Source organism: Corythoichthys intestinalis, chromosome 13 (assembly GCF_030265065.1).
Source record: "Corythoichthys intestinalis isolate RoL2023-P3 chromosome 13, ASM3026506v1, whole genome shotgun sequence".
Taxonomy (NCBI): domain Eukaryota; kingdom Metazoa; phylum Chordata; class Actinopteri; order Syngnathiformes; family Syngnathidae; genus Corythoichthys; species Corythoichthys intestinalis.
The window spans coordinates 8,100,610-8,115,805 of record NC_080407.1 but is presented as its reverse complement, the minus strand read 5'-3'; the positions used below and the strand labels follow the sequence as shown (position 1 = coordinate 8,115,805).

Here is a 15,196-nt window from a genome sequence, read left to right as displayed (position 1 = left end):
GTAGGTAAAATTGAGATTTGGCATTTAGTATGTGAGGAAATGAGGGAAAATAAAAATTAGGAGATGGAGGTTGGGGTTATTGCTGTTTTTGTTAACTTTTATTTTGTAAATCATTGAAAAAATGCAATTTCGAATGAAAATCAGTTTTTGTATTGTTATAGAAATAACTGTGCCAAAACAGTTTTCTTTGCATTTCAGTAGTTTTTGGAAGTTTGGGTGTGGGGTCCCGGAGCCGGGAGTGGTGGCGTAGGGTCGGTCACCAATGGGCTTACACTCACAAGGGATTCACACGATTACCGGGTTTCAGATCACAGAGCTGATTTGTGTACACTCTACCCCTTTCAACCACTTAGCTTACAGACTTCCCCACCACCCTCTTTCCCTGCTCAACAGGCCCCCCACATGGTGTCAACCGGAAATACATCTAGCTGACGATAGCACCAACACATTAGTAGTTAGTGTAGACGTTCAATGTATTTTTTGTTGTTGTTTGTTTGTGTTTCTTTTCTTCTGTTCCCCCATAACCCCTTCCTGTTCGCTGCTTTGTCATAATAAACAAGGTATGTTGAATGATCACAATGGGAGTATGCCATACTCTCAATGTGAAACATTACAACTGTTCAGACCAACCAGGCACTTAGACTTCCATTCTCCGTGTCAAACGGCTGAACAGGATTGGTTTAAAAAAACAGTGGCGCCTCCAGAAATTTTTCATAGGGGTTGCCAGATGGGGCCACTTAAAATCTTGGGGTGGCCAAAACTAAAAGCCATAATTTCAGGTTTTCATTATATTATTGCAGTAAAAACGTCAGGGGAAAACTATCAGAAACATGGCTACTGATATACTTTGGTGTATTGTGTAATATTTGATGTTACTAATGATTTAATGTGCACAGTCCATAACTGTCCAGTCAACATTTTGAGTTCCACAACAATTCTGTTTTATTGTGTTATGTATATATTAGGCATAAAGTGTACATTTAACTTGGGCTGTCAAACGATTAAAATTTTTAATCAAGTAAATCACAGCTTAGAAATTAATTAATTGTAATTAATCACAATTCAAACCATCTCTAAAATATGCCATATTTTTCTGTAAATTATTGTTGGAATGGAAAGACGAGACAAGACGGATATATACATTCAACATGCTGTACATAGGTACTGTATTTGTTTATTTTAACAATAAATCCACAAGATGGCATTAACATTATTAACATTCTTTCTGTGAAAGGGATCCACGGATAGAAAGACTTGTAATTCTTAAAGGATAAATGTGACTTTGTATATTATGACTAAATATCGCCATCTAGTGTATTTGTTGAGCTTTCAGTAAATGATACTGTAGTGACTTAACTGTTCTGCCCGAATGTATGATGGGAAGTGGTGCAGCCATGACTGTGTGTGGTGGCTGCAAATGCTACATCTTCTCTGCGCTACACTACAGGGTGTTAAGAAAAAGATCAACTCCTGTCATTCTTCGCCACGTCCCTTCCCTCCATATATATAGTTGCTGTGGGAGAGATGACAAAGCTTTTGCCAATTAAAAGCACGGCCCCAATGAATGCTTGTATCTACTCCACTCACTTGACACTGCCTCTTATCTCTGTATATAAGTAAAACGGCGCCATTGTAGGCTGTTTGCGGCAACGTGTAAATGAGTCGTACCGCGAATGCGTTAATTACGATGAATATTTTCACGTGATTAATTTTTTAAAAATTACCGCCCGTTAACGCGATAAATTTGACAGCCCTACATTTAACAAAACAAAATAAATGCATTCATTTTGGGTTGTGTTTTATGAAATTTTCCTGGCAAATGTTTTACGCAATTTACGGTCACACTTTTGCGAAAGAAATTTCGTTTCAGGTTCGCAGTGAGTCAGCAACAGGCACACTTTTGCAAAATAGACAATGTTTATTGATTAGAAATTGCAAATGCAACTTTTGTGAATGTAGAAAAAGGAAGAAAGCAAACAAAACAATAATGCTACGCGCTGCGGTTAAAGAACAAATCAAACACAAAAATAACGCTAGATATAGATTGTCATGTATTTTACAAAAGTGTGCGTGTTACTGACTCACTGCGAACCCGGAAATTTCGTAAAACAGGTTGAAATGCATAATTGATGCTACAACAATCTAACGATATACTGGCAAGCAGGGTGGCCAGTGGGGTGGCCGCGGCAACCCCTGACCACCCCCTGGTGGCGCCACTGTTAAAAAAAATATTTTGTTGTTGTTGCAGTTTTATTGCTTTACAACTTTTATATTTATATAGGATAGTCAATTACATGCACTGACACTTTTCGGCGACCGGGGGGCTGGCCCCCCCTTAAAATCCGCTTACGCATTTGAGTGCTAAAGAGTCATGGTTTACACTGGAGTCAAATTTTAGGGTTTATCAAAGAGTTTTGTTGTTTGTTGACATACTTTTAACTTGTTAGTGGTTGTTTACACAAACAATGTTGTCTGTACTATCATTGAGTTTTGCTGACATGCTTTAAATAGTTGATGTTGATTGTTCTAAATGCGTAAATGTTTGTTTTGTTTTATTCCCCGTGAAGTCTAAAGCGTCTTTTTCGAGTTCTCAAAGGCTCGCTTGCGCGTTTTGGGGGCAACACAAATTGGCGCTAGACGTGTGTGGCCTTTGGATTAAGTCACAAAAGCAATCTAAGGGCTCGTCGCGCTGACGTCTTTTTGTGCCGTATTGTTAGTTTGTTTCTTCTTTGAAATCCCGGTGTGTTGTCACCCTCGCTCGTCTCGGGACGGGGGTGGGGGAAGAAGGTGCACCTTTGCGCAGAGGCAGCCTCGCTCGCTCGGCGCCCGAGAGGCTCCTCTGGGTGCACAAAAGGCAGCGGCTCGTAGTGCAACTTCACTTGGGAGGAGTGAACCGGCCGGCCGCACAGAGCACACTCCGGATCCGACGAATCGGCACTCGTACACGGCAGCCGGCAGCCCCAATCCACTAGATCGACGGTAAGCGTTTATTTTGTGGCCCTGTGGCGATGCACGGAAGGCTCTGGGCGCCTTCCCGAGCGTGCTTGTTTTTCCAGAAAATGGCGTCATCGCCCTCTTGTTTCTGCCCGGCCGCGGCGAGCACGCTTCCAGGGGCTCCGGGCAGCCCGCGCACGCCTCGCTAAGCCCCGCGGAGTGGCCACGCGGCCTGGGCGCAGTGTTTTAACGCCAGATCGGCGCTCGAAGCGGCGGCTCGTCGACGCTTTCGTGCGGTGGAAGGACGCGCAAAGATGGAAGGGTCACTGGTCCTGTGCGCCAGGCTGCCGCCTCTTGGTAATGGTGCTGGGGCTTTTGGCGCACATTAGCACCGCCGCGGTCGGGCGAAACGAGCCCGGAGCGATTTCGCGAGGCGATCGTGGTGTTTACTCGGTGTTTGTGCGTGCTTTCGAGCTCGTCTTTTACGCTGCCATGCTGCAGTCGCTACGAAGGGGGCCTCCAGCACGATGGCGCGGAAGGTGCATTTCGAGCCGAGCTAACCCGCTTTTTGTTGCTCTCAAACGCCATGTTCGCGTGCAAAAGGACATTTCGAGATGGGCTTGGGCTGAAAATAGGCGGGCCGATGCTAATCGTACCCCCGGCAGAGGAGACGACCTCGCGCGCTGCCTCGCTGCTTCTTTACGCAAAAACACGAGCGGCGAGAGTTTGCACAAAAAGTGGGGAAGTCCGGTCGATGCGCAAGCACCGCGACGGCGCTGCCGCTTTTGCGCAGCTGGCCCAACCGCCAACTAAGCACCGGCCAACCTTTTGTAAATAGTTGGGACCCTTGGGCACAAAAAAGGGACACAATAGTCACCGCGCCGGCCCCCTTTATGGCTCGTCAATGCGCTCCTAAGTCCCACTCGGGCTGCCCCCCCACGGCCGTCCCCCACCCCTGCCGGATCAGTCAGTGCATGCGTCCTAGCGGCCACCACCACCACGGCGAGGCCACTCCACTACTTTGAATGCTTCCACAACACCAGCGCATGCTGGATCGATGGCGACATTTTCCACATCTTAAGTTTAATGCGAGTTATGCAACCAAAGCGTGTTCGAGCTGATCAACTTGAGTCCACGCGCGATCATCGCCCAGTGGTTTGCCTCAATATAGCCGGACTGGCGCGGCTCTGAGAAATGCAAACCACCAGCAACACTTCCACTCTGTAGGCGGCGTCAAGCCGGAAAAAGCGCTCGAAACCCGGCTACGGCTCTGTACTATGGAAAGCCAAAAGTGCCATAACACGCCTTTCAATTAGACGCGTTTTATCTTGATACGCAGCACATAAACAAAACAAACAAACAAAAACCCTGCACACTTTAATTCAAAATTCGCCCCTACTGGTCATCACTATACTTGCAGTAAAGTATGGTTGAGCCACCTTCTTTTTGGGGGGGGAAGCAGGGCCGGTCCAGCCTATCCGCAGACTATGCAGCTACTTAGGGCCCCTGACCACTAGGGAGCCCATATAGGGGGCAATCTGGCAATTGTTTAATTTATATTCTATTTTGTTTACTACAGTTTGCTTCATTTGACTTTTGTGAGTTTTGATAATTGATTACAAGCTTAAATTTTTTTTTTCCTCTTTTAGAAAAAGGTTTGGCGTTATCTACTGTAAGTACTAACAATCATTTGGGGTGAGAAGTTTGAAGAATGCAGTGCAACAAAATATGATTAATGTCATTTTCAAAGTATCGGAATCAAAAAAATATCGGCCATGCCTTTTTTTAATATACAGTATATATATATATTTTTTTTTAAATCGTTTTCAAATTGTATTTAACGTTACAGACATAATATGTTACACTCATCCAGAGTATTTAGTTTAGGCTTAAGGTAGGGTTATCAACTTTATCCCGATAACGGCGGTAATTAATTTTTTTAAAAATGTATCACGTTAAAATATTTAACGCAATTAATGCATGCGCTGCACGACCCACTCACGCATTGTCGCGCTCAATCTGTAATGGCGCCGTTCTACCTATATAGAGAGATAAAGGGCAGCGTAAAATGAGTAGAGTGAATTTTGGCAGCCTTTGCAGCCTTTAATTGGCTAAAGCCTTACAATCCCTCTCCCTACGATTAAAAATATCATGGGAAGCAATGTGGGGAAGCAAGGTAGCAATTGATCTTTTTCTTAACACCTTATGTTATTTCCCAATGCAGAGAAGATATATGAATTGGTAGCATTACGCACAGTCATGGTTCCACTTCCCATCATGCATTTGGGCATGGCTACAGTATAATTTACTGAAAGCTCAACAAATACACTAGATGGCAATATTTAGTCACAATATACAAAGTCACACGTTTTTCAATCCATGGTTCCCTCTCACAGAAAGAATGTTAATAATGTAAATACCATCTTTAGGATTTATTGTCATAATAAACAAATACAGTATTACAAGTACAGTATTCGAGTTTTATTCATTTATTTCTTAATGCAACGCCAAAATGTATATGATCGGGAAAAATTATCGGGAATGATTGTAATTGAATCGGGAGCACAAAAAAAAAGCAATCGGATCGGGAAATATCGGGATCGACAGATACTCAGACTAAAACGATCGGGATCGGATCGGGAGCAAAAAAACATGATCGGAACAACCCTAATTAATATACAAAATATGGACATATAGGTTGGATTGCATGTATGGGTTTCACAGTACACTGTGACGAAATGGTGGGCCAAAAATATGGGCCCCTTGGCATTATTTTGCTTAGGGCCCCCAAATGGCCTGGGGGGAAGGGTTGGTGCAAGGGCGTAGGTTTGGCCTTAATATTGGTAGGGACGATATAACAGCATAACCTGCATGTACACTATTTGCTAGGGACGGGACATTTAATTTGACCAGATCGGGTGAATGGGTGTCAGGGCTACATTTCTCACTAATATGAACCTAATTAATTGTTAGGCTAAATCAGGGGTCCCCAAACTTTTTCCTGTGAGGGCCACATAACTTTTCCCTTCTCTGATGAGGGGCCGGGTTGGTTTGTAACAGAAAAAGTGTGACAATTGCAGGAATGCCTAAATGTAAAAAGTTAGTGTTTTTCAGAAAGCCACAATCAAATAACGCTTTCTGGATTCTTCACGGAACAAATGTAAATAAAATAAAAATAATATAATATATTAATGCTATTGATTAAATAGATAATAACCAATAACCCTCTCTGGGTTCTTCACAGAAAAAAGCCAGGAAATAAATAACACTATTGGGGGGAAAAAAAATCTTCAGGGGGCCGGACCAAATGTGGAGGCGGGCCGTATCCGGCCCGTGGGCCATAGTTTAGGTACCCCTTGGCTAAATGATTAATGCACAATAAATCTGTATTGACCTATACTAACTTTCACACTGCAAATTTATAATGTCTTAATCTGATATAGATTTTTTTTAATCTAGTCAAATAGTGCTGCGACGATTAATCGATTAACTCGAGTGTTCGATTAGAAAAAAAGATTAGAATTAAATTTTGCTGCTTCGAGTATTCGTTTAAGTTGTAATGGTTTGTTTTTGAAAGTGTTTGCATTTAGTTTCATTGATTTGGGTGGATACACTGCTCTCAATTCTGCTTCATTTTACATGGCCAAATCCAGCTGCTCGCTGTTAAGACCAACATAAGCTAGATGTTTGTCTGAGCTAATGTTTGCATTCGTAATTTAGATTAAAGGTATATTTAGCCAATTTTTGTGGGAATATGTGTCTGAACCATTTAAGAGCATTGTAAAAAAAAAAAAAAAAAAAAAAAGTTACTGTTTTATAGCATTTAAGCTAGTGGACTTTTCCGATGTAAGTTAGCCAATTGTTCTTTTGTTGTACGTATGCAGACCCTTATTATTATTATCTTTTATACCATTTAAATTTTTTCATGTTCATCCGATTACTCGATTATTCGAACTAACTAGTTCATCGATTAATCGACTACTAAAATAATCGATAGCTGCAGCCCGATGGTCAAATAATTTTCTCCATCTTTTTTTGAGTGTTAAAGTATAGTTAACAGATTAATGCGTCAGATTCTTCCACTTTAAATATTACCATTTGTTCGTATTGAGCCCATACATCTAAAAGTTGGTCATCTTTCACCGAAAACAAGAAAATTCATTCAAATAGTGTTTTCAACAATATTCTTGAAATAAGAACATTTCTGACAAGTTTTTCTTTTAAGGTTAAATATACAAACTTTTTGCTTAAAATAAGTCTGTTAAGCTTATTTTCAGCTAGCTGTTTTTCTTATTTCACGAAATCTCAGTGAGTAAATTCGACTTGAAGCACTGTAGCAGTAGCAAAATTAGTGGAGTGTTCCCCACCTCCACAACATTGACATGTTTATACATTACTTACAGTGGCTGCTGCTGGCGGGAAACAAAAACTTGTATGTTGTATTTCTGTCGGCCTATGAATGGGTGTGTGTGTAAGGGGGGGGGGGGGGGTGTTCAAGTCATCAGCCAATCAAACGTGCGTTTCAGGGGAAAAATGGACTGGCACATTCGACAAGTGAAAATCGGTCAGTGTAAGTGAAGATAATGACAGTACTGTAATTCATTTAATAATGATAAGATCTATCCTTACAACATATAGGAAGACAGTCTAAATTACCTATATAATTGAAGTCATTATATAATGCAAATAAGGTTGCTTGTTGCATTGTTTCAAGTATTCGTTTAATTAAAGTGTTTATGTAATGGTTTGTTTTGACAGTGTTTGCATCTAGTTTTATTGATTAGGGTGGATACACTGCCCTCTGGTCTGCCTCATTTCACATGGCTGAATCCAACTACTCCCTGTTAAGACCACCGTAAGCTAAGTTTTTGTTTGAGCTAATGTTTTTTAATGCATTCGTAATTTTGTTTATAGATATCTTTAGCCATTTTTTGTGGAAATGTGTTTGAACCTTTTGTTAAGAGCATTGTAAAAAAAAAATATATATATATATATATAGCATTTAAGCTAGGAGACTTTTGCTGTGTAAGTTAGCCAATTTTTCTTTTGTTGTACATAGATCATTATTTTTTTATACCGTTTGAGGCTCAGCTCAGGTATTTTAATTTTTCATGTTCTTTATCCGATTACTCGATTATTCGAGCTAACTAGTTCATCGATTAATCGACTACTAAAATAATCGATAGCTGCAGCCCTAAAATATATACTGTATGAGAAAACAAGACATTTCACCTAAGATTGAACCATTTTCAGACAATAAATGTCTTTATTTTCGATATACATTGTTGAAAACAGCCAAAAATGGCATCTCAGGCGAGACTAGAAAGAAAAAAAATTCACGGCTTTCACTCAAAAAACTTCCAGATCTTATTTAAAAAGAAAAAAAAAATAATCATATTTATTACCCAAAAATGTCATTACGCTGATAGGATTTTCAGTTTTTGCAGTGTCAAAATAGGGCTGCAGCTATCGATTATTTTAGTAGTCGATTAATCGATGACTTAGTTCGAATAATCAAGTCAGCGGATAAGGAACATATAAAATGAAAATACCTGAGCTGAGCCTCAAACAGTATTAAAAAAAAGATCTATGTACAACAAAAGAACAATTGGCTAACTTACTTCGCAAAAGTCCGCTAGCTTAAATTCTATAAAATGCTAACTTTTTTTGTTTTTTTGTTTACCATGCTCTTAACAAATGGTTCTAACACATATGCCCCCAAAAACAGTTAAATATACTTATAAACTAAATTAGAAATGCATTAAAAAAAAAACAAAAAAAAAACGCTCAAACAAAAACTCATGTTGGTCTTAACAGAGATGAGCTGGATTCAGCCATGTGAAATGAGGCACACTAGAGGGCAGTGTATCCACCCAAATAGATACAACTAAATGCAAGCACTTTCAAAACAAACCATGACAACGCCACTATAATTAAACGAATACTCGAATACTTAATCGAGTTAATTACAGCTTAAAAATTAATTAATCGTAATTAATCGCAATTCGAACCATATATAAAATATGACATATTTTTCTGTAAATTATTGTTGGAATGGAAAGATAAGACACAAGATGGATTTATACATTCAACATACGGTACATAAGTACTGTATTAGTTTATTAGAACAATAAATCAACAGGATGGCATTAACATTATTAACATTCTGTTAAAGCGATCCATGGATAGAAAGACTTGTAGTTCTTAAAAGATAAATGTAAGTACAAGTTATAGAAATTTTATATTAAAACCCCTCTTAATGTTTTCATTTTGATAAAATTTGTAAAATTTTCAATCAAAAATAAAAAAGTAGCTCGCCATTGTTGATGTCAATAATTACCCAATGCTCATGTGGTGCTGAAACCCATAAAATCAGTCGCACCCAAGCGCCAGCAGAGGGCGAAAAAACACCAAAACACACAACAAGTGGACATGACACTGTGCTGTCATTTTAATCTGTTTGAGCGGGGCATGTGCGTTAAATGCGTCAAATATTTTAACGTTATTAATTTTAAAAATTAATTACCGCCCGTTAACGCGATAATTTTGACAGCCCTACTTTTTTTTTCTAATAGAATACTCGAGTTAATCGATTAATCGTTGCAGCACTACTTTAAATAAACATTTTAATCAGACAAAAGCTATTCGTTTAGTACAACTGGTGATGCTGATTTTATACTACTTGACCGCTAGCATCCATTTTTAAAAAATATTTAAAATTTATTTTTAATTTTCACAAAAACAGACACGACACTCCCCACCACCGAATAAACACCAAACATAAAGGAAAATATAACTAATGAGCACCAAATGAGCCTGAGTTCCCCTCTATCATGATGAGTCAAGAGTTCCATATTATACCCATTTTTGCCTGTAAGTCAGCCACTTCCCCCAGATTTTCCAAAACAAATATTCTTTTATCATTAGCCTATATGTTAGCTGTTCCATGTCAAGTACAGTCCCTGACAAAAGTCTTGTCGCTTATCCATTTTATAGAAACAATTGCGAAAAACCTTTTTTACTTTTAAATATTCAATTGGTGTGAGAAATGGCTCATATCAAGGGCGTAGGTTTGCATAGGGACGGTAGGGACAAGACACTAGCAGCTTTTTAGGATGCTCACATTGTCCCCACCAACTTCCACCACTTCCCATATGTTTTTATTGTTGCAATTGACCCCATCATTATCAAGTGAATTATTTTCATCATGTTCAGACTTACCAATCAGACTTTTCACTTGCTGAATGTGCCGGTCCATTTGATTGGCTAATGACTTGGACTACCCCACAGACACTCACACATTAGATATTAAAGATATTAGAAGTTTTTTTTTTCCCCCAGCCAACAGCAGCCACTGTAAGAAATGTAAAAATATGTCAATGTTATGGAAGTGGGGAACACACCACTAATTTTGATACTGAAAGTCTGACCTGCACCAGAATTAGCATAACATTAAACTGTGTGAACTTGCTGACCTGCAAAAGTCAAGTAGGTCGCTGCTTAAAGAGTCCTCCTTTATGTGTTTTCTACTGTTAACGTTAATTAAACTGTGAGAAATGTAGTGAACTGAGTTTTACCCCTTTCTCTCCAATTTTAATTTTATGTATGTGGTCTTAAAGCACCCCACAGAAGCTTTAATTATTTTTTTTTATTTTTTTTGTTTGGTTGTGCTTGTGGATAAAAGCAGTAGTTTACCTGGAAAACGGCTCAATTTTTATTGATTTAATTTTGTAATTTCCTGACAAAGAAGATTTTCAGTTATATTTAATTTCTTTATTGAGGCAATGTTGAGTATTAAGACAATTAAAAAAAATTTTTTTTTTTTTTTGCATTCCTGAATAGTTAAGGGATGATTAACAAGTTTCTGTTTTTTGTGAATGTTAATGTAATTTATGTTCAAATAATAATGCAAGTTAAATTTGCTCATACAATCCGAAAAAAAATTCTGGAAGTTTTCAAAATGCTCCTTTAGTATTTTTTTTTAAGGTTTGAATTGAATGGTGTAGGCCGAACCAATACACATAAAAGCTAGTTTAAGTCAATACAGATTTATTTTGCATTATCATTAAGAATGTCCTGTCCAAAGCAAAAAGTGTACATACAGGTTATTTATGCCATATCGTCCCTACCAATTTTGAGACCAAATCTACGCCCTTGGCTCATATGAAAGCTAAGACCCTCCCAAATGATGTTGAAAATATGTTTCACTGAAAAGTTTATAGCAAAATTGTTGAAAACAGCCCACAATTGCATCTAAGATGTGACTAGAAAAAAAAATTCACTGCTTTCACTCAAAAAACTTCTAGACCTTATATATATATATGTATATATATGTATATATATATGTATATATATGTATATATATATGTATATATATGTATATATATATATATATATATATATATGTATATATGTGTATATATGTATATGTATATATATGTATAATATTTCTTAACTAAAAATGTAATTACGCTTGATACCACACATCACTTCAAAGCTACAGTATGTGTTTTCCCCACGTGTTTCAATTTAGTTTCCATTTGTGTCAAGCTATTTTTAAGTTAAGTTTTAAGTTAGTCTAAACTGTAAGTACTGGTAGGATTTTGAGTTTTTGCAGTGTTCAAAATACATGTATGATACCTGCTGTATTGGAGCACATTTATTCAGCAATGACTACTGAGCTAAAATTGACAGTTAGCTTTATAATGTTTTCATTTTACACCCTCATCACTCTACAGCGCTGTGTTTTTACAGATTAAATAAAGCCTGTATGTAAGACACGTTCGCCACGCATCGACAGTGGTCATAATCAATAGAAACCTAGCCCTCCGAAGGGCTAACGTTACGTGAGCATGTGATGTCATTATTTATTAGCGATGAGAAGTCTACTGCTTAAAGATGGCGGCTGTTTACTAACGCTGCCCAGACGCGGCCAAGTCTGTCATTTCGCATCTAGTCCTAAATGCATTCGATATCTATGAGACGCATCGAACAGTACCTGCTACCACGCTAGCATCATGCGGGCGTAGTTTTTAGCAACGTCGGCGTAGTTTGTAGCGGCTGTCGGCTGCGGTAAGTTTTTATTTTTTTATTGCTTCTTCCTCTACGCAGGTGACGTCAGCGCGTTGTCCCGCATTAAAAGTAGTCCGGACAATTGGCAAAATTAAACAATTCCTCGAGGTGAATAAAATTACTCGGCTGTTTTTTTAAACTCGAGTTACTCGAGTTGCTCGAGTATTCGTTTCAACTCTAAGAATGTGCCGTCCCCAGCAAAAAGTGTGCATACAGGTTATTTATGCCATATCGTCCCGACCAATTTTGAGACCAAACCTACGCCCTTGGCTCATATGAAAGTTAAGACCCTCCCAAATGATGTTGAATGTACAAAAATATGTTTCACTGAAAAAAATCATGTAATGAAGACATACAGGTCAAATTTTGGCAAGACAAAAATTTTGTCGCCTACAGAAAGTAGTGTGAAAATTGAACAAAAAATGTACTTCAAATACAAAAATATGTTACATAACATAAGCGAATTAAGTAGTGGTGCTATGAGATCCAAATTTAAGATTTTGTATGACTTCCATAGGCTTGAAGGACTGCACCCATGCGGTTGGGCAAGGATTCATACAATTTATTGATGAAGTCATCAGGAACATCAAAGAAAACAGTTTTGCATGCCTCCTAGAGTTCATCAATATTCTTGGGTTTCATCTTCCATGCTTCCTCTTTCATCCTACCGCAGACATGCTGAATGATGTTCATGTCTGGTGACTGGGCTGGCCACTCCTGGAGGATCTTGATCTTCTTTGCCTTGAGGAACTTTGAGGTAGAGATTGAAGTATGTGATGGAGCACCATCCTGCTGCAGAATTTGTCCCTTTTTATGGTTAGGAATGTAAGAGTCGGCTAAGATTTGTTGATATTTCAGACGATATATGTTGCCTTCCACCCTGCACACCCCCATACTAGATGTAACCCCAGACCATGATTTTGCCACCACCAAACTTCACTCTTTTCTGAGTGAATCTCCGATCCATGCGGGCTCCGGTAGGTCTCCTGCAATATTTGCGGCGACTGTGGTGTAATTCAATGGAAGATTCATCTGAAAAATCCACTTTTTGCCACTTTTCCTGCGTCCATCATTTTCACAGGCTTAATTGTCTGCACCCTGACAATTGCATCAACAAATCTTAGCTGCCTCTTACATTCCTAACCATAAAAAGGGACACATTCTGCAGCTCCATCGCATACTTCAATCTCTACCTCAAAGTTCCTCAAGGCAAAGAAGATCAAGATCCTCCAGGACTGGTCAACCCAGTCACCAGACATGAACATCATTCAGCATGTCTGCGGTAGGATGAAAGAGGAAGCATGGAAGACGAAACCCAAGAATGTTGATGAACTCTGGGAGGCATGCAAGACTGCTTTCTTTGATGTTCCTGATGACTTCATCAATAAATTGTATGAATCCTTCCCGAATCCCATGGAGGTCATACAAAATATTAAATTTGGATCTCCCAGCACTACTACTTAATTCGCGTATGTTATGTAACATATTTTTATATTTGGAGTACATTTTTTGTTCAATTTTCACATGACTTTCTGTAGGCGACAAAACTTTTGTCTTGCCAAAATTTGATCTTCATTAAATGATAAATCTTTTTTCAGGGAAACAAACATATTTTTGTACATTCAACATCATTTGGGAGGCTTTCATGTGAGCCATTTCTGAAACCAATTGAATAATTAAAAATCAGGTTATTAGCAAATGTTTCTACAAAATGGATAAGCGACAAGACTTGTCAGGGACTGTATGTTTATTTTATAACCCGAAAGCAAACCGAATGTATCAAGTATTTGTGTTAGGTATGAAAAGGAATAATTTTGGTTCTTTAAATAAATCATAATATCGTCTGCAAATAGACTTACTTTATGTTCTTGACTATTAACTATCACTCCTTATATTGATATATCCTGTCTTATCATTTGGGCCAAGGGTTCAATTTACAGAGCAAATAATGTGGGGCTAAGACAGCAAACCTGCCTGGTCCCCCTTTCTAGCTGGCCTAGCATCCATTTTTAAAGTCTCAATTGTACACACTGATCCATATTTGCGAAGAGAAAACGTCACATCCTCTCTGCATCCACCTTCCATATCATTGGCCACTAAGTGTGGTGCTGCTTCTTTAGCAGGAAGTGGCTTCTGGATGCTTCCTCACAGTCAAAAGGAAGCAGAAAGCACTGCTTCCTTCTCAGGCCTTGAGCATTTGTACTTTTGTCTCTTGGGTTTGTGCATGCTGTGGATTATCACTAGGGATGCAGCATCACGTATTGGCTCATAAATTATGTAACTTGCAAGAGTTGGAGGTGGATATGTGAGACGTATTTCAACATCGTCTTGCAATAAATGAGCCATTTGCTCACATTAAAAGGCCCATGGTCAAACGACATGTATATTTGCAGTGCACATTTGTTGAGGTTGTTTTTATTGGAAAAGGCCAAAATAAAAAAGTTTTGGGGCTAATTAAATATATGGTTTCGCACTTTTCAAGCCCACTGGTGCAAATGGAACAATAAGTTGTGGGCTTTATGCCTCAGTGTCAATATGTTTACAAAGTAAAATTGTACTGCTTTGAGTGTTTCCTAAGTTATGAGATATTTTTTGCCTTGAATGTGAGTCAGAAATTCAACTTGTAAACAAAGGCACCGCTGTGTTTTTTGTTGGAGGCTTAAAATGGGGTGCAAGCCTGACGAAAGTAGTTAAATATATACAGTATTTGACTCATAAATAGTCAGCACTGGGCTGCATTGTCATATTTTTCCTTCCCAAAGGATGTAAGTAAGGGGTGTGTGTGCATGTAATATACAGTGTGTGTAATATATATATATATGGGTGTGTATCTATGTGTGTATAGCATTTAAGCTAGCTAATGATAATGTTTATCATATAGTTCCTGGTGCGCATCAGATAGTTTCTGGTTCTGGCTATATCATTATCATTATATAGCATTTAAGCTAGTAGACTTTTGCTATGCAAGTTAGCCAATTGTTGTAAACATCATCATTATATAGGATTTAAGCTGGCCAATAGTAGTAAACATTAGCATTATATAGCATTTGAGCTAGCGGACTTGTCCACTAGCTTAAATGCTACATAATGATAATAATGCGCACCAGATAGTCTCTGGTAAACATTATCATTACATAGCATTTAAGCTATTGGACTTTTGCTATGAAAGTTAGCCAATTGTTGTAAACAT

The 15,196-nt window shown here is 38.5% G+C and overlaps 1 protein-coding gene across 2 annotated transcripts in view; it reads left to right on the top strand.

The window, feature by feature from the left end:
- Positions 1-2,655: 2,655 nt before the first annotated feature.
- The window catches only part of znf800b (zinc finger protein 800b), a 29,274-nt gene continuing 16,733 nt past the window's right edge, over positions 2,656-15,196 (top strand). Inside the window, exon 1 of one of the 2 annotated variants that reach the window (XM_057856081.1) lies at positions 2,656-2,979. Coding sequence is in view for 1 of the 2 variants with exons in the window: in XM_057856080.1 (XP_057712063.1) it covers positions 3,249-3,291 (43 nt within the window). In the remaining variant the exon portion in view is untranslated. Of the gene's footprint in view, positions 2,980-3,016; positions 3,292-15,196 lie in introns of those variants that run through there. The other variant, XM_057856080.1, reaches the window with a different exon arrangement.